The sequence below is a fragment of the Notamacropus eugenii genome, chromosome 1 (assembly GCF_028372415.1).
Source record: "Notamacropus eugenii isolate mMacEug1 chromosome 1, mMacEug1.pri_v2, whole genome shotgun sequence".
In the NCBI taxonomy this organism is placed as follows: Eukaryota; Metazoa; Chordata; class Mammalia; order Diprotodontia; family Macropodidae; genus Notamacropus; species Notamacropus eugenii.
Genome location: NC_092872.1, coordinates 664594518 through 664617240, shown reverse-complemented (window position 1 = coordinate 664617240; position 22723 = coordinate 664594518). Strand labels below are relative to the sequence as shown.

Genomic DNA, 22723 nt, shown 5'->3' with positions numbered 1-22723 from the left:
ATGATCTGCTACATTCTGCGATTGAATTCCATAGTTCTTTCTCTAGATGTAGAAGGTATTTTGCTTTAAAAGACCATTGGGAATTTTTTAAGTCTTTGCATTGCAATGAAGTTCTAAGTTTACCAGAAAAAAATCCTTGCATACTGTGGTTGTTGCATGTACAAAGTTCTCCTGGTTCTGCTCCTTTCCCTCAGCATCAGATCATATAAGTCTTTCCAGGGCTCTCTGAAGTCCTCTTGTTCATCATTTCTTATGGCACAATAGTATTCCATTACATTCATATATCATAATTTATTCAGTCATTCCCCAATTGATGGGCATCCCCTTGATTTCCAGTTTTTGATCACCACAAAGAGAGCTACTATAAATATTTTTGTACATGTGGGACCCTTTCCCATTTTTATGATCTCTTGGGCAAACAGTCCTAGAAGTGGTATTGCTGGGTCAGAGGGTATGCACTCTCTCAGAGAGTAACCCTCTACTCCAGGATCTTTGCCAAGAAAATCCCAAATGGAGTCACAAAGAGTCAAACATGACTAAAATGACTGAACAACAACAAATGATAACAAATCACAAAGCAAATAAAGGAATGAAATCACAGAGAACAGATTTGATTTCTCCTGATAAAGTAACTTCAGGTGAGTCACAAATTGAGTTAATTGGTACAAGTGAAGGGACTCTGCCTCTGGTTCTATTTCTTGTCCAAATTCCTATCTGAGCTTCTATTTTTATTTTTATCCTTGGAAATATTTCCTACCATAACCACTATCTTGTAAGGAGAGGCCACTTGGCAGATTTGGGTAATGAATTAACATAAGAGTTATAAATAGGATGGTACTACTTGGGCCACTACTAAACAGGGAGAATGGGAGTGGGGAGAGGAAACTGATTTTGACAGGAGAAAACTGCTTGTAACACCCACAGAAATTAACATTATTATTGGCCTATTTTTATCATTTATGGCTTCCCTGGGAATTCCCAAGTATTCCTCTGAAAAGCAGGAAATTGGAAATGGATCCCTCTCCCTTTCTGAATTCCATTAAAATGATCATGGGGCCTGATATTTCCATAATCCTCCATTCGTGAAACTCTCAGGACTGAAGGGGAAGAGAAAGAAGGTTGTTAAATAATATTCTTCTGTAGGCAGGCCATTTTCCTCACCATTCCTGGCATACTTTCTGACTCGTTCCCATCCCACATCTTTTCCCCCACCTAACTAATGATTACTTATTTTTTAAGGTCCAGCTCAACTTCATGAAGTCTTCTTTGACTACTCCTAGAGGGACCAGAAGAGCTTTCATACTTCAGATCACTGGCATTCCCAAAATATGAATGGACCAGGAGTCAGGTCAAGCTACACAGTTGCCTTGGCCTGGGATTTAGCACTCACTAGGGCTTCATAGGATCATAAATTTAGAACTGGGAAAGGCTGCAAGAGTTCATGCAGTCCAACCTCCTTATTTGATGGATGAGTTAATTGAGGCCCAGCGAGGGAAAGTAATTTGTCTAATGTCACACAGGAATCAAACAACAGCCAGAATTTGAATTCAAGATCCTTGACTCCAAAATCAATTCTCCTTCCACTACCTCATGCTGTCTTCATTTGGAGTTCTTTCCCAATGAAATCTCTTCTTCCAACCACTCATTTACCACAAGGGTACATGATAAAGCGCTTCACTGATGAGAAAACAAACATAACTTCCTGGGATTGGATGGTAGCAATCATTAGCTGACATCTTGGATACAGGTGAGTAGAAATGAGGTAGACCTCAAAAGACTCTAGAAATGACAGAACTGTTGGGAACTAATAGGAGTTAAATAATCTCAGAGTTGGGAGAGAGGTTAGAGGTCATTTTGCCTAACCATACCAGAAGGGGGAAGCCCTGTCCAACTTGCCCAACAAGCCTTCATTCAGCCCTTGCTTAAAGACCTCCAGTGACCAGGAATTCTCCACTTCCTGAAGCAGCCCACTTCACTTGGGATTAGCTCTAATGAGGGAAATCTGCCTCTCTGAGGCCTCCACCCATTGATTTTAGCTCTGCCCTCTGGGGCCAAACAGAATGTCTAATCCCTATTTAACATGACAGGCTTTCAGATACTTGAAGACAGTTAGGATGCCCTCTTCCCCTTCTCCCTCCCCCTTCCCTTAGTTTATTCCCCAGGCTATCCAGGGATAAAGCAGACACTAATTTTTTTTTAATGTTTGCCACAGAGGACATAATGGTTCAGACTGACATCTCCTGGTCTAGACAGGAAGAGTGAAAAATAAAGGGTGATATTAATTGTGGATTGACTGGAAAGGGAGCATAATGTCAAAGAAATAACATTGGATTTGGCCTCAGAGGACATGGGTCCCTGCCACTTACTACATGTGTGACCTCTGGGCCTCAGAGAGATTAAGAGGAGGAGAGGGCAGCTTCAGTGACCTTCTAGTTCCCTTCTATGGCCTAGACAAGTCATTTGATCTCTCTGGGCCTTCATTTCTTCTAGCGATTGAAGGGGTTAAGCTAAATGAACAATCCAGTCCTTTTTGACTCTAACATTCTCAGATTTTAGGAAGGGAAGAATATGGGTAGAGAGGCCTGGAGGGTCACTAATCCCCAGGATTGTAGCCCCTTTCCCCAGTCACTGCTTGGGATGTCAGGATGATCTCTGGTTTTCTAAGTCAGATTCTAAGGAATCTAGAAAAAGAACAAAGAAAATTAGAAACTTTCATCTCTCCTCTGCCAGGGTTGAGTATCTCCTTTGATGGAATACTGGTTATCTGGGCACAGATTTTCTTCCAGTTCTTGAACTGACAGAGTAGGTGTCCCAAGTCCTTACCACCTCTCACCTCCCACTCCAATGGAGGTCTCTTGAAGTTCAAGATCCCTTCCCCAACTTTCATCCCCACCCCCAAGCCCACCCCAGGTACCAGAATTGCTAACTATAGCTCTGTCTTTATGATAGTGCCCCAGCAAATACACCAAAAGTCATGATTTATCTGTTTAGTTCATCCATTTTATTTATTCCCTTAGTTGGCCTTCCAATTAAATGGACCACATTCAGAGTTAATGCTACCATAAGGATGTAAAGAAGTAGTGAACATTTTCAGAGCATCTGAGCTTTCCTTGTTCCCTGACACAGATTGCCTTATGCCAGATACCTACTGACAATAACACCCCATTTTTCTGGAGAACGGACAACCTGGCACCCTCAACTGTCTGGAACACAGGTGACCTGGGATCTGGGAGGAAAGAAAAAAGGCCTCCCTGCATGAAATTGAAGTTGCTTTTATTATAAAGTGCTTGCATTAAATGTGCTTCATTCAATTCAGGGCTCATCGAATTTTAATCTCCACACAATACTAACAAGCTTGGTTATAAGATCCTAGTCTAATACAAGAAAAGGAAAGGCACAAAAAAGAACCTGAATATAAAGGACACACTGTGTCAGATTAGTTTCTCTGGAGCCTTTCCTTATTACATCATCTCTTTTGAAGGGCAGAAGCAGGTTGCCTTTTAAGTACTGGGTTTGGATCAAAGATTCTGATCTACCTTTTAATATCTGTGACCCTGGGCAAGTCATCTAGCCAAGCCAAGACTAGGCCTCCATTTCTTCATATCTAAAAGAAGAGAATTAAACTAGGTCACCTCCTGGAGCAAATCCTGACTTCTGTCTTGATTGTAGCCTCATCCTGGAATTTCCCTCAGCATCAATTTACCCTGAAACTTCCAACTCTGTCTGGAATATTCAAAAGACCCACCCCCTTCTGCCATTGCTGACATCCTCCTGGGGCCTCCATTTTTTGGAGAGGTCCAAGTCAGCCTTCATTTCCCTTTTAAACTTCAAACCATGCCCCAAGTCAGGTGACCTTGCCCTCCCTTTAGCCTCCCTTTTACATGTTTTCCTCCATTAGAATGTTAGCTCTGTGAGGGTAGGGAATGTCTTTTTACTTGCATTTCTATCTCCATTACTTAGCACAGTACCTTGTTTCCACTCTTGCTCCCTTCCTCCCTTCCTTCCTTCCTTCCTTCCTTCCTTCCTTCCTTCCTTCCTTCCTTCCTTCCTTCCTTCCTTCCTTCTTTCCTTCCTTCCTTCTTTCCTTCCTTCCTTCCATCCTTCCTTCTCTCTGCTTGCTCTGAATCAATGAACCTATTTCCAAACTTACACTGTTTTTTGATCAAAGTGCTTCTTTTCTGTCTTAGAAGCACCTTCATCTCTACCTTTTCTAGCTAAGCAGAGATAGCTGATTGACAAGGTCTGAGCTCAATGCATGTTCAAGTCAGCTGACTTAGGTTGCCTGCTCAGTTGACCTTTTCAAAGATGTTCAATGATTATTCCTGAGACCAGTTGCCCTAGAGCCAGTCATCTTCTAGAATGTTTTGTGGTACCAAAGTACTTTAATCAATTTATCAAGCATTTATTATGTATTTACTATGTGCCTGGTATGCTAATTTCTGTGGACACAAAGACAAACATAAGATTATTTCCGATCTCAAGGAGTTTACATCCTGCTGGAGGAACAGTACTATAATACTGTGTAACATGTACACAGGTAAGGAAACAGCATACAATACAATGTAATTTGGAGGAAGCTAATACGTGGGGAAATAACAAAAAACCTCTTGAAGACTGTTGAAGATGTGCCTTACAGGGACTTACAGGTTCTAGAGGAGAAGGTGAGAGATTATTTAAGGTATAGGACACAGCAGCTTTGAAGACACAGAAGCAAGAGTTGGGGCATTGTACATGGGGAATGGCAAATAGGCCAGTGTATCTGGAATATAAAGCAAGTGAAAGGGAGTCATGTGTAATCAAACTAGAAAGATAATTGAGATGACACCATGACTGGGCCTGTACTCCTGAAGTGATGGAAGAAAGAGGAAAAGGGTCCATATGTAAACAATGTTTACAGCAGCTCTTTTTATGATGGCAAAGACCTGAAAACTAAAGGGGTGCCTGTCAGCTGGAGAATGACTAAACAATATGGCACATGAATGAATGGAGTGAGAAATTATGACAGGCAGAGTTGTTTTCCTAACACCTTTATACCTTAGCACTTCTCTCCTTACAACACATGAAAATCCTTCCTGGGAATTGTTCTTAAACCCTAGGTGTATACCTGAGTGTAATGGGCTGGTAAAGAGTTCATGATGATAGTAATTAATAACCAATATTTATATAGCACTTAAAAGTTTACTAAATACTTTACAGATATGTAGTCTGAGTCTCATGAGAGACCTGTGAGGTAGGCACTGTAGGAATTATTATCCCCATGTTACATGTGACAAAAGTCTCAGAGTGGTTAAGTACTCATGGTGACACAGTTAACGTGCTTGCATGTATAGCCTAAACCTCCTCACTAACAGGATCCCAGAAATTGTCAATTTTTTCTAGGTGTTTTGTGAGTTAGAATCTTTGCTCCTCAGGGTGGGAGAAAGAGGGGGGCAACAAGCAGTCATTAAGCACTGTGCTCAGCACTTTCTAAATATTATGTCATATTTGATCCTCACAATAACCTTGTGAGGTAGGTATCATTTCCCCGTTTTACAATTGAGGAAATTGAGGCAGATAGAGGTTAAGTGACTTGCTTAGGGTAACATAGTTAACAAGTATCTGAGGCAGGATTTGAACTCAGGTCTTCCTAACTCCTGTCCTAGCATTCTATCCACTATAACACTTAGCTGTCTGAATCCACCACCAATATGTTTACTTATACCACTAGGTGACACAGTTCATAGATTATTGAACTCAAAGTCAGGATGACCTGAGTTCAAATCTGGCCTCAAATTCTATACGACCCTGGCCATGTCACTTAATTACTCTTTGTCTCAGTTTCCTCATCTATGAAATGGAGGTACTATATCCTTTGCCTTCTGAGGTATTATATTCAAAGCTGTCCATTCCTTTATAGGTAGCTGCTAAATCTTATATGATCCTGACTGGCTTGTTGGCACTTAAATTCTTTATTTCTGGCAGCTTGCAGTACTTTTTTTTTTTTGACATGCAAAATCTGGATTTTGGCTATAATGTTCCTAGAAATCATCATTTTAAGGTTTCTTTCAGGAGGTAACTAGTGGATTCTTTTATATTTCCATTATGCTCTCTGGTTGTAAAAGGTTTGTGTAGTTTTCTCTTAAGATTTCTTGAGATATGATTTTTAGGCTCTTTTTTCTTCATCATAGTTTTCATGTTCTGTGATTTCTAAATTATCTCTCCTTAATGTACTTTCCAGATCTGTGGTTTTTGTTGAGATGCCTTGCATTTAAAATTTTTTTTTTTACATTGTTTCAATATTTCTTGTTGTTTCATGGAGTTATTCACTTCTTTTTGGTTCATTCAAGTTTCAAGAAGTTTGTTACATGGGTAAAGTTTTTTATCTCTTGTGTATGTAATTACTCTTTTTTTTTTTTCAAATTCTTTCTTTTATACCTTTAATTTCTTTTCTAATTTTTCTCTAGTGATCTCATTTCATTTATACAAATGCTTCAACTTTTCCAGGAATTCTAGTTGAACTTGTGATCAGGCTGTGTTTTTCTTTGAGGTTTAACTTGCACATGTTTTGGGATCATTCTCTTTTTCAAGCTTTGTATCTTGAATATCCTTGTCACTATAATAATTTTTTATGGTGAATTTTTTGTCTCTTTGCTCATTCTTCCAATTTATTTCCTAACTTTAGACTTTATGTTAGGACTGGGGTCTGTGTACTTCTAGAAGAAATATCTGGGCTTCACTTCTATCTTCTAGGATCTTGCTTGCTTTTTTGGGAGTACAGAGTGCTTTCAGTACTGTCCATATAATCTGATTGCTGTTCTCCTGATATGAGCTCTATAAGTTCCTGATCTGTATTTGTGTCTGAGCAACACACCTGTGGATTTGCCCTGATTACAGTTCCAATAGACCATTGCTAAACTCAGACACAATCAGTCAGCTGGAAAACTCTGCTGGTTCACAGTAAAAGAACTGCAAGTTTCCCTTTAGTCTATGGTTCTTGCTGTGGTTATTCTCTTATAGGCTTCAGATTGGTCTGGAAGCTAAAAGTGAGACCTAGCTTTCCTCTCCTGGGGTCATATTCCCAAAGCTGCTTTGTGGTTCTCAACTTGCTCCTTGACCAAAATGCTACTCCTAGGCATAAGTTTCCTCAGTCCACTTTGGATCTGTGACTTGGAACTGAGTAGTTAGCAATGAGGTCCTAGCTGATACCCTTTTCCTATACCCTGCACAAGACCAAGCCCCTCTGTCTATGTCTGGGACCTCTTTTCCCCTAGTATATGGTCTTGGATCTCTTCCTTGGAATGCTTTGTATAAGTCATTCCTGGCTAGACTTCATTCCAGTGTTTTCAGACCTGCTTTCCTTTGCCAACCTTAGTTGAAAAAATGACTGATGGATTTTTTCCTTTTGTTTCTTCATCAGGAATTAGTCTGGTCCACTTTACAAATTTGTGTGGAGTGGTTGGGTAGAATTCAGCTAGCTATACTTCTTGACATTCTGCTATGTTGGCTCTGCCCCATCCCCTGTAACAATTTTTTTTTTAAAAGCAGGAAAAGCAGTTTGGTGAAACGAACTAATATATCAACTGTGTCTGATAGCATACGCAGTATTTCATACCCATAGTTGCTTTCTTCTATAATGCAGAAAGGGAGGTTTTCCCCCCCAATTCTTCTGTAGGGTCAATAGGTCATGTTTCTTGCAGCTCCACTTCACCTCAATCTCAGTTTCATGAAGAGTTGATGAAGCTTGACATTGGGTAAGTCACTTCCCCTCCTTGGAGACCTCAGTTTCTTCTGCTGTAACAAGGATTTGAATAAGAAATTCTTTATGCTCCCCCTTTCAGTTCTAATTTGCTATTTTAAGAATTTGGAGGGATTAGTTCTCATTCTTCTTTCAGCCTGCCTTTCTTAAAGTATTTGTTTCACATTGCATCCTGGGCCATTTCCAGTCATTCTGATGAATATCTGGCCACTGGACCTAAATGGCTGTGGAGGGGAAAAGGAGGCTGGTGAACAGCCCTCCCTCCCTCAAAGTCAACTGCGAGTCATGTCATCCTCTCCATGATGTCACGGTCTTCTTTGAGAATGAAGGATAAACACAGCCTTAAAGCATTTATTTATCTGACTGCTCTGTAGAGGAACCGCTCCTGCCACAACCACAAATCAGGCTTCTTAGATTCCAGGTATGAAAGAACAAATAATTATTCTTGATAACAAGGTGCTAAGATCAGTTGAAACAGAAAGATACCTAATCTTCTTTTTCCTTTGAGTGAGAGGACAGGTTTAGAAGCCTTCCCATCATTGGCCATATGGTGTCCTCATGTTTCTTTTCTCTCGCACTGGGTGACATCCACCTCTGCCCCTCCCCCAACCAAGAGTCCCTTTCATGCCAATTGCCCTAGTCTGTGGTGCAAAAATTCCTTGATGATCTCTGATCTTGCTTCTTAAGACATAAGGGGATAATGACAGGTGGTCACTTGAGAAGACTAGGCCTGAGTAGACTGAAAGTTATCAAGAAGAATCAGCCTGTGAATTATGCCATAAAGCCACAGGTTTCAACAGTTTTGGAATTTAGCTGGGAACTAAGCTAGGACTGGTATTGTAGAGCAGGAGTGAGGAACCTTCAGTCCTGAGGCCACATGTGGCCCTTGGAGTCCTCAAGTTCGGCCCTTTGACTGAATCCAGACTTCTGTAAAGCTTGGACTCAGTCAAAAGGCTGTACCCAAGGACCTAGAAGGCCACATGTGTTCTCAAGGTCACAGGTTTCTCACCCCTGTCCTAGAGTATATTAGAGACAAAGGAAAACTTCAGAGAGAAGCAGATCAGTTCTTTCTTGCCTTTTCTTACAATTGAAATTATTGAACATTTGGCACTGTGCCCAGTCTGGTGCTATAGGCACCTAAATGTTCACACAATCCTCAAAAAAGAATGAGGATACACTCTTTTGTTCCTTTTCTTTAGCCTTTGACTTCTCTGGTCAGGCCTTAGTCCAGGGCAGTTGAGAATCTAGCCAGTCAGTCCATCCCAGCACCAGAGAGCGTCCAGGAACAAGTTGGCCTTTGGGAGCTGCTACTGGAAGTTTAGGTTAAAGGAAACTCTGAAATGATGGTTTGGGATTTTCTGAGGCCCAGGGCCAGAAGTTCCCTGAAAGGATTATCAATTTTTGTGGGTCTTGTTTTTAAGAGCCAAACCCTCCTGTTTGGGAGCTCCCCTATGCCCATCCTGTTCCCACTCTCTGCCAAAGAGCCTTGGAGAACAGAATTCAGGAGGCACAGGAATGGCTGAGCAAGAGAGAGGTAACCTCTCATGTCTGATCCTTAGAGAGGCACTTGTTTCTTTTCTGTTTTTTTTTTCAATGACATAAGCCTTTATTAAATGTTTTTGGTGTTCTAGGCATTATACTCTGGAGAAAATAAGTCCAGCCCTCAAGGAACTTAAAATCTACTGGAACAATATTAATGTAAGAAACTTTGAACACATCTGTCATCCCAGAGTCTAGCACATAATGTATATTTAAATGTTTCTTTTTTTCTTTTCTTTTTCTTTTTATTTATTTTATTTTTATCCAATTATAGGTAAAGATAGTTTTCAACATTCATTTTTATAAGATTTTGGGTTACAGCTTTTTCTCCCTCCCCTCCCCAAGATGGTAAGCAATCTGATATGTTATACATGTGCAATTGTGCAAACATATTTCCACATTAGTCACGTTGTGAAAGAGGAATCAGAACAAAAGAAGAAAGCTACAAAATAGAAAAAAAACCAAAACAAAGTGAAAAAAATTATGCTTCAGTCTGCATTTGGACTCCATAGTTCTTTGTCTGGATGTAAATAGTATTTTCTGTCATGAGACTTTGGGAATGTCTTGGATTGTCTTGTATTGCTGAGAAGAGCTAAGTCTATCATAGCTACTCATTGTACAGTGTTGCTGTTACCGTGTACAATGTTCTGGTTCAGCATCCATGTAAGTTTTTCCAGGTTTTTTTCTGAAATTCACCTGCTCAGCATTTCTTACACCACAACAGTATTCCATTGCATTCATATACCACAACTTGTTCAGCCATTCCCCAATTGATGGGCATCCCCTTGATTTCCAATTCTTGGCCACCACAAAAAGAGCTGCTATAAATATTTTTGTACATGTGGGTCCTTTCCCCTTTTTTATGATCTCTTTGGAATAAAGACCTAGTAGAAGTATTGCTGAATTAAAGGGTATGCATAGTTTTATAGCCCTTTGGGTATAGTTCCAAATTGCTTGCCAGAATGGTTGGATCAGTTCACAACTCTACCAACAATGTATTAGTGTCCCAATTTTCCCACATCTCCAACATTTATCATTTGAAAGGTGTTGTTTCTTATAGAAAGGCATTATTTGGCATTGCCAACCCCTCTCAGGGAACCCAAACTTATTTCTGCTATTCACCCTGGCTCTTGCTCATTTCTAAAGTCTGTAAGTCACAGGAGATGCCATCCTAGAATCTTTAAAATCTCAGATTCCCTGAAGGGAATTCCAGACATTTTTCAGTCCCTTGCTTCTCACATCCATCACTCTACCAATATTTCAGTCTCTTTACTGTGCCCAGTTTTTTTCAAAGTACTTTATATTCTGAATGATTTCTACCAGACTCCAAAGCAAAGCCCTTACTGAGTGTCCCACATTGGTCATCATTTCCAAGCACACCCATTGCTTGGATACTTGATGACCATCTCACTCAGGTACTTACATTCCATTCCCTAAGTGTTTCTTGGTCCTAGATTCAGAACTGCCTGCTGTCATTGGCACACTGGTCATAATCAAGTGAATATCAGGATAATGCCTACTGATAAGGTTTAGACTTTGTGGGCTTTGAAAACAGGACTTGCAGCCTCTTTGTCAGAGTCCTGACCCATACACTTGACAGTCTGAGATCTGTGAATAACCATTAACATTGTCTATGTAACTAGTGTCCTGTTGTAAGGTATGAGGTTTATTATGGGGGTGGAGAGCAGCGGTAAATATAGTTTTAGGTAGATAAATATAGTTAGGGGGCCCTGCAGTCAGGAGGTGTTGGAACTGGTGCCACTAGTAATGGTTCATCTTAAATAGACACATCTTTGGTTGTGATGGTGATGCCTTTCCAATTAAAGCATTTGCTGGTATACAGTGCGTATTCATGGATGTTATCTCATCTGATCTTCCCAACAACCATCCCCAAAATTCTGAAAAATATGTGATAGGTGACAGATTTGGAAACTGAGACTCTGAGTGGTTAAGCAATTTGCCTAGCTAGTAACGGGAAGTGTTAGAGCTCACATCCATGTCTTCTGCTCCTGGTTAAATGTACAATATTTGATACCATACTATTTCTCAGAGTACATATAAAGAGAGAAAAAAATATGCCACATCAGCTCTTGGAGTGGGGTGCAGAAGAGGAGGGATGAGGGAATAACCTGTGTCTGAGACCTTGGACATTGCTCCTTTGTCTGGACTTCTAGCATCGAGATCATCTTCCACTGAACTCTTCCATCTCATACACACACATACAGCCAAAGGTCAATAACCTTCTGGTTTATGAATAAGGTCCTCTGTGACCTCACTTATAGGATTCTGGGAGGGATGGTAGAGCTTGGAGACCATATCGTACTCATAACCCCAGACTTCCACAGAATATGGATGTCTCACAATCATTTTCAAAGTTCTTCAGAAAGACCTTGAAAGAATTCTTTTATCGATTCTTCTGACCACCATGTGAGCACTTGCCTTGTGTGAGTTGTCCACTAAATAGTCTTTTAGGTAAATGTACACTTGGCATCCAAACAATGTGATCAACCCACTGGAGTTGCATTCTTTTCAGTAGAGTTTTAATGCTTGGCATTTTAGCTTGAGAAAAGACCCCAGTGTTTGGTACCTTATCTTACCAGGTGATCTTCAGGATCTTCCCAAGACAATTCAAATGGAAGCAATTTGGTTTTCTGGCATGGTGCTGATATACTGTCCAGATTTCACAGACATATAAGGTCAGCACAATGACTCTGTAGACCTTCAGTTTGGCAAACAGTCTAATATCTTTTCTCTCCCACACTTTCCTTTGGAGCCCCCTGAACACTGAGCCTACCTGGCAATGCATCCATCAACTTCATCATCTATGTGGACATCCCTGGAAAGTATGCTATCAAGATAAATGAATTTATCAACAGCATTCGAAAATTCTCCATTTGCTGTAACTGATGGTTCCACGTATGGAAGGCACAATGCTGGAGAACCTGTTTTCTTGGTGTTAATTGTCAGGCCAAAATAAGCACAAGTGACAGAGAATCAATCCATACTCTGTTGCATCTCAGCCTGCAAGGCTGCATTGAGTTTATAATCATTTGTGAACAAAAAGTATTGCACCAACCCTCCCTCCACTTTTTCACCTTGCTGAAAACATCATGTTAAGAAGCATGGAAGCAAGCATATAGCTCTACTTTATTACATTGGTGACCGGGAAAGACTTCTAACAAGGTAAAGCCATCACTCTTGGGGTTCTGTCTTCAAGACTAAGGCAGCTGAAATGATCAACTATCATTTCCTAAGTGCCTATTAAATGCTGGGAGTACAAAGAAAGGCAAAAGACACTCCCTGCCCTCAAGGTGATCCCAGAGTACCTGGGGAGACAAAGTACAAAAGTATAAAGTATAAAAGTATGAGGACATGTGCAGACCAGCTAGAGAGAGGATAAATTGGGGATACTGATAGAGAATGAAGAGACCAGAAAGGGCTTCTTGTAAAAGGTGGGTCCCAAAGGAGGTGAGGAGGTAGAGACAAGAGCATTTCAGGCATGGGGGACAAAGAGTTCTGAGTCAGGTGATGGGTTAGAGGTGGAGGGAGGGATATAAGGTGTAAGAAGACTGGGAGTAGAAGGGCTACACCCTGCCTCCCCCAGTAGCTATTGTCACAGTCCAGAGATGAGGTGATGAAGGTCTGCAGCAGGAGATGATAATGTAAATGAAACCACACTAAAGATAGCTGAATAGATTCACTTGTGAGCATTAACCCTCCTGCAGAAGGATAGCTGCCCATGGGTATTGCTAAATTCACTTACTCAAGTATTAGGTGCCAGCTACTAGGCTACTGGCTGGGATACAATCAGAAGTGACTCAAAGATATTCAATTCTAACATACTTTAAATAAGTAAGAAATCTTAAATCTCATCCAGTCAAATGTCCTCAGTTTATGGATGAGATTGAAGCAAAGGAAGGAAGTAAGAAAAAGAGAGATAAAAATACTGTGCTTCATTCTCTATTCAGACAGTCCTTCCTCTGGAGTTGGAGAGCACGCTTCATCATGAGTTCTTTGGTATTGTCTTGTATTGCTGAGAATAGCTAAGTCATTCACAATTCTTCTTCATACAATATTGCTGTTTTTGTGTACCATGTTCTCCTGGTTCTTCACTTGGCATCATTTCACATAAATCTTTCCAGGTTTTTCTGAAATGATCCCACTCACTATTTCTTATAGAACAATAGTGTATTCCATTAACAACTTCTTCATCCATTCGCATTGACAGGTATCCTCTCAATTTCCAGTTCTCAGCTACCACAAAAAGAGCTGCTATAAATATCTTTGCACAATTTTTTTTTATCTCTTTGGGAATCAGACCTAGTAGTGGTATCGCTAGATCAAAGCACCATTTTATAGCTCTTTAGACACAGTCCCAAATTACTTTGAAGAGCTCTTTGAATGTCCAACAGAGGAATGTGTTTGAACCTAGTATGATTGGACCTTACTGAAGTTTTTACAGTAGACATGTCCAGAGGTGTGCTTTAGGAATTTGCTTTGGTATCTTCAAGGAGAATGAATGGTCATAGGCAGACTGAAGGCAAGGAACTAAGAAGGATTCTGCAATACTCCAGGTGAGTGAGTGGTCATGTGGGTCCAAACTAGGACAAGGAGGGAGTCTGTAAGGAAAGAGAAGGGGAAAAAGGTTGGAACAAACAAAATTTGGCCAAAGTGATTGAAGGTGTGGGATGGTTGAAAGATGGAGATATACATCTGGGTGACTGACAGTCCTTGACTAGGTCATCAGACTGGTCCTTGCAAGGCAAGGGTATGGGGGGCAGGGGAGATTTGAGGCTGCTGAAAAGCAATCCCCTCTTTCCTTTGGATCAGTACTGTGTCCACAGACCTCCTAGAAATAACAGACAAACAGGAGCTCAAATGAAAATCATCCCATTTCACCTTTCAAACCCTCCTCAGCTCCAGCTCTACTCCTCCCCTCTCCCTTCCATTTCTTAAAGAGCAGGGATGAGCCTTAACCCATCCCAGCAAGGGCGAGGACTAGATGAATCTGTACAAAATACGTTTTCGCGTGTTCCCACTCCTAACCCCACCATCAAGCAAAGAGGGGATATCACATGCACTCCCTGACCTTTCACACCTGAAGGCCCATTATTTACCATTTCTTTTTCTATGTTCAGTGATCCAGGACCCCACTAAGTCCCACCAAAGAGAATTAAAAACCAAAAGAATCAGAATCCAAAGCCAATCCGGTATGCTTCCTATCAAGAAAAAAGCAAAAAATGAGTTCATGAAAGAAAGAGTAAGAGCCCACCCATCCTTGGCTGATCTCTCATTTCCTTCCTGAGGGCCATCTCCAGTCTTCCTGATCTATATCTCTCCTAGATGGACCTAGATGGCTCCGGAGGAGAAAGTGAGGCTGATGACTCTGCATAGCCCTCCCTCACTTAAATCCAATTCACTTGCATGCCATGGCATCATGTTCCTGATGATGTCATGGTCCTCTTCAAGAGTAAAGGACAAACAACAACAAAAAGAACCTTCCTCCTACCTCTGACAGTAGATGATTCTGCTGTGGAAGTGATGCCTGCAAAGAGGAGAATGACCACATTACTGTGGCCTAGTGGAAAGAGCCTTGAACCACAGTCCAGAGAACTAGGTTCAAGTTCTGGTTTTGTTTTAAATGGGACATGGGGCCTTGGGCAAGAAACTTTCCCATTCTGAATCTTAGTTTCCTCATTCCTTAACTGCAGGAGTGGGGTTGGAGGGTAAACTGAAAGAGATGACTGCCAAAGCCCCTCCTGGCTCCAGGTATCCATGTGTCATTTATTAAGTGTGACCCAGACACACAGGCCTATAGAGAAGATGCACCAAATGAGAAGGCCTGGCCTATACCCACCAGAACTTTAGCAGTTCTGGACTGTTCCTCTAGAGATGAGGTTCCAACAGTTCCTCAGCCAAGGAGGCTGATGCTGGAACCATTTCCTCTGACATGGTACCCAAGAGCTTCCTTTCCCAGGTCTCCTGAAGCACCCAGATGGACAGTCATGGTGCACCTCCTTAAGGTAGCACAGTGCTCTGGAAAGAAGGCCTTCATCTGGAGGCAGTGGACATGGTTCAATCCTGCCTCAGATGTTAGGAACCTGGGATCTGCTTCCTTATTACCTCCATTACCTTACCTGTCCCAGGGACTCCACACACTATGTCAGCTGTAGCAGTGCATCTCTGAAGAACTGGTGTTCCTTCTGGGCACCTGAGATCAGAAAAGAGTGAAGGCTGATACAAATCCACACACACACACCTCTTGGCACCATGTTATTGGATGATTACAGCAGGATAGGGCTCCGGCTACTCCACTAATGCCCTCCTCTCCCCGCAGGGTCCAAGAAGTCTAAAACCTAGTCTTTTCCTTGAACCTAATGACAAAGGGACGTCTCTTTACTTATGGTTGGAAAACCTTCATTTATTCCAGTCCTGTGTGTTTAGTGTGAGCCAGGAAGGTCAATAAGGTGGGACCCTTCAAGATTCCCAAATCTAAATAATTCTGCATCAGGGGGACATTCTGAAGCTAACACCCAGATCCCGCTCTGATAGTCCCTATTCAACAATCTCCCGTTGGCTTCAAGATCAAATATAAAGTCTCCTGTTTGGCTTTTGACAGCCCCTTGCCTGGCCCCCTGCTACCTTTCCTGTGTTTACATACTTCATTCCCCTCCATACACTGTTGGAACCATTCCTCTCAGTTGACTCCTTTTCTCCTTTCTGTCTTTGTACTAGATGTCATTCATGCTAGAAATGCTGTTCTTAGCATAGTGCCTGACATAGAGTGAGAATGTAATAAATGTTTGCTGCCTTTCTGTAACACCCTATTTCCATAATGAGCTCACACTAAGCCTAGGGGCCACATAATGTTCCCTCAAATGCACGTTTCTCTCCTTTTGCAGCAGCAATAGAGGTTCCTTTAAGCCAGAGTTAATAATACAATCATATTTGCTCTGAGACCCCAGGCAGGAAAATTCTTCCTGTTTAGGCAGAGATCAGGCTTTTGGCTTTATTTTACATTTATATATCTCCCTAGTTAGCTGTTCTCTTGTTGGTAGAAGGAAAATTCAGATTACTGAAATATTTGGGCCAAGACAGCCAAGGAAACGACAGTCTGTATGGATATTTTACACTTGTGGCATTTTACACTTGTGGCAACTCAGGCAAATGGAACTTTGTCCAAGGTCACATAGCTACTAAGTGGCTGGATCTGAACTTGAGTCTTCCTGCCTCTAGGTCTAGAGCTTTCTCCAGTGGACCAGTCAGCTGCATAGTAGATTAAGCGTGATGTTGGTACAGTACAGAGTATATATAATATGGTGGCATCAGCCCAAGCTTCCTGTTCCAAGATGCCAGTGGAGTTCACGGCCCTCTTTCATCGCTCCCTTCTCTGCTACTTTGTTTCAATCCTCCTTTGTTTCTTTTCAAAGGAGACCACATTTTTAATTGAGAAAATGTTGATAAATACCTATGCTCACTTTTAATGACTGCCCTGGGGATGCTAGGTCTTTTGGGGTCATTTCAGGATATCCTCATTCCTTCCTCTGCTACCAGATACTTAGAATTTCTCTCTGGTTTTAAGTGCTTTCCTGGTTTTATACCAGCTCCTCAATTAGTGACCACCACAATCTCCCAATTCTTTAAACTCCACCTAATCAGAACAGGCCTCCTCTGGCCCTTATTTCTGATTGGTTGATTCCATAAAGAAGCTGCCCCTTCAATGACTCCTAAGTGGGGTTAGATCATCAGTAATCAAGGACCGCCTCACCCTAATGCTTCAGGACTGAGCTCAAGCTCTACCTTCTCCACGAAGTCTTTTCTTCTGAAATCTCTTCCCCACACAGTGCCCCATCCCACTCCAGCTGCTAGCACATCCCCTCTCAAGACCACCTAGAGTCATTCATGTTGTATGTATTCTGGACGCATTCATATACAGTATTTACCTCTTGGTGCAAGGCTGGCACACCTTATAATCTTCAGTCTTACAATAGTATCCCTCTTTACACTGGCATTTGGTGTTCATATAGTTATAACAAGGTATCAGCATCTCTTGATCTGCCAAAAAGGAAAAGGTAGATTAAGGTAACCCCTAAGAGATCATCAAGCTGGCCATACACTATTTCAAGGGGAGCATCCCTGGAACAATAAGATGTCCAGAAAAATGACCAGAAGAATGCCTATTACCTCACTTGGCCAGGCAGCTGGCAAGATAACTCAGAGCTCCAATATGGCAGCCAGGAGTCATTGCCCTGGTGTGAGGCTTTCCTCCCATACACAGGGATACCAGGAGCTGTTTCTCCACTCTGCCTGAGCAAAAGTGCCAGCACCCTAAGACACCCCAGCAAGGATGTTGTTTACTCTGCTCTCAGCTCTTCTGGTCTCTGAAGCATATATATTATATATACTCTATACTGTACATAGTCTGCCCAACATCACACCTAGTCTACTATGGAGTTGACTGGTCCACTGCAGAAAGCTCTAGACCTAGAGTCAGGAAGACTCAAGTTCAAATCCAGCCACTTAGTAGCTATGTGACCCTGGACAAAGTTCTGTTTGTCTCAGTTTCTACAAGTGTAAAATGAAGATAATATTAGTGTTTGGCTCCCAGGATTGTTGTGAGGATCAAAAGAGATATTTATGAAATGCTTTGTAAACCTTCAGCACTACATAAATGCCAGCTATGCTTATTCCTGCTGTTACTAATTATTACCCCAAAGTGGTAGGCCCTGCAAAAGGCTCAGCACCACAGGACCCTGGATTATCTGCACATCAGGCTGGGTCAGAGGAGTTGATGTATGCAGCTATTATTCCCACAGACAACCAATCCAATACACATTTATTAGGCACCTATTATGTGCCAGGTACTGTGCTAAGCACCAGGGATACTAAAAGGGGCAAAAGACAGTCCCTGTCTCAATGAGCTTATAATCTAATGGGGGGATGGGAGGGAGACAATGAACAAACACACACACACACACACACACACACACAACAAGTTTTTATATAGGATAAATAAGAAATAATTAAAAGAGGAAGACACTAGAAATAAGAGGGGTTGGGGAAAGCTTCCTGTAGGAGACAGGATTTTAGTTGGGATTTAAAGGAAACTAGGGAGGTAAGTAGTCTGAGTGGAGGAGGCAGAGCCTTTCAGGAATGACTGGGCCTCCATTCCTCCCACAAAAGTAGGAAAGAAACAGTAGGCATGTCTGCTTGTGAGGGAATGAGGAACAGACGGGGATGTCAAAATCTGTACAATGTGGGACTGTCCCACCACAAAGCATAGATGGAAAAGCACTCGAGGGCATCTGTGGAATTAAGCTGGGTAGGCATCCTTGGCAGGAGGAGGATGGGGGAATTCGGGTCCCTCAGCCACATTCTCTGAGTCTCAGAACTAGCCTTTTCTGCCCAAAGTTCTGTGACTTTCTTCTCCTAATTAGATTCCTCCAGAGTTACCCAAACTCTCACTTCTGACAGGGGAACAGCTGAGGGGCATGACACTGGGGGTGCCCACAGAGGATATATGCCAGAAGACTAGCCTCTGTCCTAGGTGTCCCTACTGCCCACCCTTCCTAGGTTGCTCCCCAGCAGGAATCCAGGGAAGGCTACAATCAAAGGGACTCTTTTTTTTGTACTCATGCTGACCTTAGCAGCTTGAAAGAAAATTTAAAATTCTCCAAACCCTGCCCTCTTTCATTGCACCCCTCCCTAATCTCCTAGCATTGGTTAGTGAAGAGGATGCCAGGTTGTTCTCTGGAATGAGGCCAGTCCTGGGTGATCCTGAAGGAGATGCCCCAACCCACCCAGGTCCTCCTGTCCATAGGGCTAACTTCCAGTTGTCTCCCCTGCCCGTCTAGTCTAATTGGAGACCTGGGGCTTGGGGTGGAAGGATGGAGCCAGTGGTCTGCCATCAAAACACAACTCTGACTCAGGAGAGGAGGTCACTCCAGGTCTGACGCCCCAGGTCCCCTCTCTTCAAGGAAGCTTGTAGTGACATACTGACCTCCTCTGCACCCGGCACACGGTCTGCAGATCTGTCCATTCTCAGGGACATACTTTCCACGGGGGCAATGCCGACAATCTCCAAGGGTGTGGGAGATAGTGCAGTTCTTGACAACATGGGTGCCTGTGGGAAGAGGCCACAAAGGTAGAATAAAGTAGAATAAGGGAGAATAAGACTCAGTAGCGACTAAGAGTCAGACAAAATGCCTCCTGGTGACAAAGTAGAAGATTCTCCTTTCAGTGTATGCAGTATTCTATTCCCACAGGCCTTTATTTCTGAAAAGAAGGGAGGGAGGTATAGTTTCTTAGCTCTTCTCCAGGGCCAGCCCAGATCCTTACAATTACCCAGCAGTCTCTTTAAGATCATTTGTTCTTCCAGTTTATGTTGTTGGAAGCCCTTGTTGTTTTCCTCTCTCTGCTTACCTCACTTTTCATCAGTTTCTTTTCAGTCTCTTTTTACAGGGTATAAATCCTCCCTTGCATGCCAATACCCCAATCCATCTAACCATGCCCTAATCGAGGGCATTCGTGTTTCTGGTTCTTATGCACCACCAAAAGATGGGTTGCTCTGAGTCCATAATAGCCTGATGTGTCTGGGGATCTTCTTTCTGCCCTGTCCCTGCAGGGGCTTATGCCCATCACTGGAAAGGATCTTTAGGTCACAGGATCTGTATGAACCACTCAGTGATAAAATTCCACACAGAAATCTGGTATGCCTGAATCAAGTCCCATTTCTACCAGCACTGTATTTTTGTGTTCTTGTCTTCCCATAAGCCCTCCAATATCAGACCCATCCTGGGAAAGACTTGGAAGATCAAGTTCAGGAGTTGTTTTTTTTTTTTAAATTTCTTCCTAAGGGTAATAGGGAGCCACAGAAACTACTTGAGCATGTTAGGCTATGACATGATCAGATTTGTAGATCTGTGTCTTCCAAATGTCAACTTGGGCAGCAGTGTGGAAGACAGACTGGAGAGGGAAAGAAGAGGAGGCATGGAGACCCTCCAGAAAGAAATCTATTGCAATAAATCAAGCAAGAGATGATGACAGTCTGAAGGAAGGCAGAAGTGGGGCAGGGGATGCTGTGAAGGCAGGTAAGCGTTCTTAAAGGTGAGGATGGGCAGTTATTCTTCAGGTTTGGAGAACAGTGCACACAAATTTCAGAAGAGGAAGGAAGGTGGCATTTAGGGTTCAGTGAGGCCAGCCTTGTTGAGCCTGGCTGGACCAAAGGGCATAAGAAAGGATAAGGCTGGAAAGGGAACCTAGAGTCTCTCTCCCCTCCCTTCGTGGATGGATTAAAAATTGCCAGGCTGAGGAGGTGGTATTTTCACCTGCAGCAGTGAACCACTGAACATATGAAAAGCTCAAGGTGGGAAGATCCGTGAGGGCGAGAACACGTGGTATTAACCGATAGGTAGGCTTTAACTGGGGTGGGGGTAGGGGAGAGGAGTGTAGGTGGGGTGGGGCGAGGGAGGGGTGGGGCGCGGGAGAGGGGGCAGGGATGCTTGAAAACTTTAATGAGCCCTAGACCTAACCTCTGACTCTAAGTCTCGGTCGGGCTGACCAAAACAGCTGAGAAACTATGTCTCCCTCTCTTCTTTTCAGAAGTAAAGGTCTTTAGAAGTAGAAAGGAAATCTACTTTGTAACCAGGAGGCATTTTGCCAGGGCACAGGGAGAGGAGGTGGAAGCTGGTCCCATGGAGAGGAGAATGGGGAGGGCAAGGTGGTAGGTGCCACATACCCCGCGGGCAGGACAAACAGCAAAGCTCCTCATGCCGGTATTCCTTTAGAGAGTCACACGACTCCCCTGATGCTCTGTAGTTTTGTTTGGACAGCAGGACTGACTCTGATTTTCTTATAACCTGGTAAGAGAGAGAATATTTTCCAGACAAAATAAAGTCTGAAATCTGTTCTCCTCCCCTGAATCCTGGACGTCTGCCCCAAATGTGCTCCCGACCCCACTCCCATTCTCCCGATCTCACCATGGTGAGCAGCACTAGTAGCAGCAGCGGCAGCAGCCGGAAGGAGAAGGGGCCAGGGCCGTGGTCCATGTTTCCAGTGCTGCTCTGCAGTGGCAAAGGAGCCCCGGCAGATCCGGCTCGAGGACCGAGGTCGCGGCTCGCGGATCGAGGGGGTCGCGACTCGAGACTCCCGGCTCCCTGCTCCTGGCCCCCGACTCCCGGCTCCCGGCTCCACTTCTGCGCAGCCGTGCACACGCCTTGGGGCGGTTCGTGAATCAGTATGCTTATCCATCCAGAGTGCCTCCGCCCACTGGCGGGGACTGCAACCCGCTTACCTCGCTGAGTGCCCCGGGGCACGCGCCAGGCCTGGGGGCGGAACCGTGAGCCGCCCACTTGGGCAGAGGTAGGCGGAGGCATCCGCCCTGAGAAGTGGTATTACTGGGTAAGAAAGAGTATGCACAGTTTATACTCCTCTTTGCTCTCCAGAGTGGTTGGATCAGTTCACAGCAATGCATTAATGTTAGAGTTTTCCTGTTTTGTCATGTTAGACAGTCTGATGGTCGTCTTTGGTTGTGTTTGTCCTTCCTTCTGGAAGAGGACCATGACATCAAGATGATGACATGACTTGCAGTTGACTTTGATTTGAGTGAGGGAGGGCTGTGCAAGGTCACCAAACTGATAGGTGTGATGTGGCAGCTCAGAGTTGTTTTGACTTGCATTTCTCTAATCAATAGTGATTTAGAGCATTTTTTTCATATGACTCTATATGACTTTAATTTCTTCATCTGAAAACTGCCTGTTCATATCCTTTGACCATTTTCATTTGGAGAATGACTTGTATTTTTATAAATTTGACTCAGTTCTCTCTATATTTTAGAAATGAAGCCTTTATCACAGACACTAGCTGCAATAATTATTTCTCAGCTTCCTGCTTCCCTTCTAATCTTGGTTGCACTGGCTTTTTGCAAAAATACTTTTCAAAATCATTCATTTTGCATTTCATAATGTTCTCTATCTCTTTGGTCGTGAATTCCCTTCTCCATAGATATGACAGGTAAGCTATTCCTTGCTCTCCTAATTTGGTTACAGTATCAGCCTTTATATCTAAAAAGTATACCCATTTTGACTTTATTTTGGCATATGGTGCAAAATGTTGGTCTGTGTCTACTTTCTGCCATGCTATTTTCCAGTTTCCTCAAAAGTTTTTGTTAAATAGTGAGTTCTTATTCCAGAAGCTGGAGTCTTTGGGTTTATCAAACAGTAGATTACTATAGTCATTGACTGCTGTGTCTTGTGTACCTAACCTATTCCACTGATCCACCCCTCTAGTTCTTAGCCAGTACCAAGTAGTTTTGATGATTACTGCTTTATAATACAATTTAAGATCTAGTATGGCTAGGCCACCTTCCCTTACGTGTCTTTTCATTATTTCCCTTGATATTCTGGACCTTTTGTTTTTCCAGATGAATTTTGTTATTGTTTTTCTTACTCT

At 42.8% G+C, this 22723-nt stretch overlaps 1 protein-coding gene across 1 annotated transcript; it reads right to left on the bottom strand.

The window, feature by feature from the left end:
• Positions 1-13106: 13106 nt before the first annotated feature.
• On the bottom strand, positions 13107-21648 carry LOC140519493 (uncharacterized). Its single transcript, XM_072632547.1, has 8 exons — positions 21253-21648; positions 21012-21132; positions 19275-19397; positions 17218-17329; positions 15412-15485; positions 14784-14819; positions 14392-14493; positions 13107-13893 (listed from the first exon to the last, which is right to left on the bottom strand). The coding sequence occupies exons 1-8, from the start codon at positions 21646-21648 to the stop codon at positions 13823-13825; spliced, it is 1035 nt and encodes a 344-aa protein (XP_072488648.1). The 3' UTR covers positions 13107-13822.
• Positions 21649-22723: the final 1075 nt, after the last annotated feature.

Coding starts and splice junctions, on each gene's coding strand:
- LOC140519493 (XM_072632547.1), bottom strand. CDS start 21,648: ATGCCTCCGCCTACCTCTGCCCAAGTGGGCGGCTCACGGTTCCGCCCC. Junction 17,330..19,274: donor GTGTGCCGGGTGCAGAGGAG/GTCAGTATGTCA, acceptor CCTTTTTGGCAG/ATCAAGAGATGCTGATACCT. Junction 14,494..14,783: donor AGAATCATCTACTGTCAGAG/GTAGGAGGAAGG, acceptor TTTTCTTGATAG/GAAGCATACCGGATTGGCTT.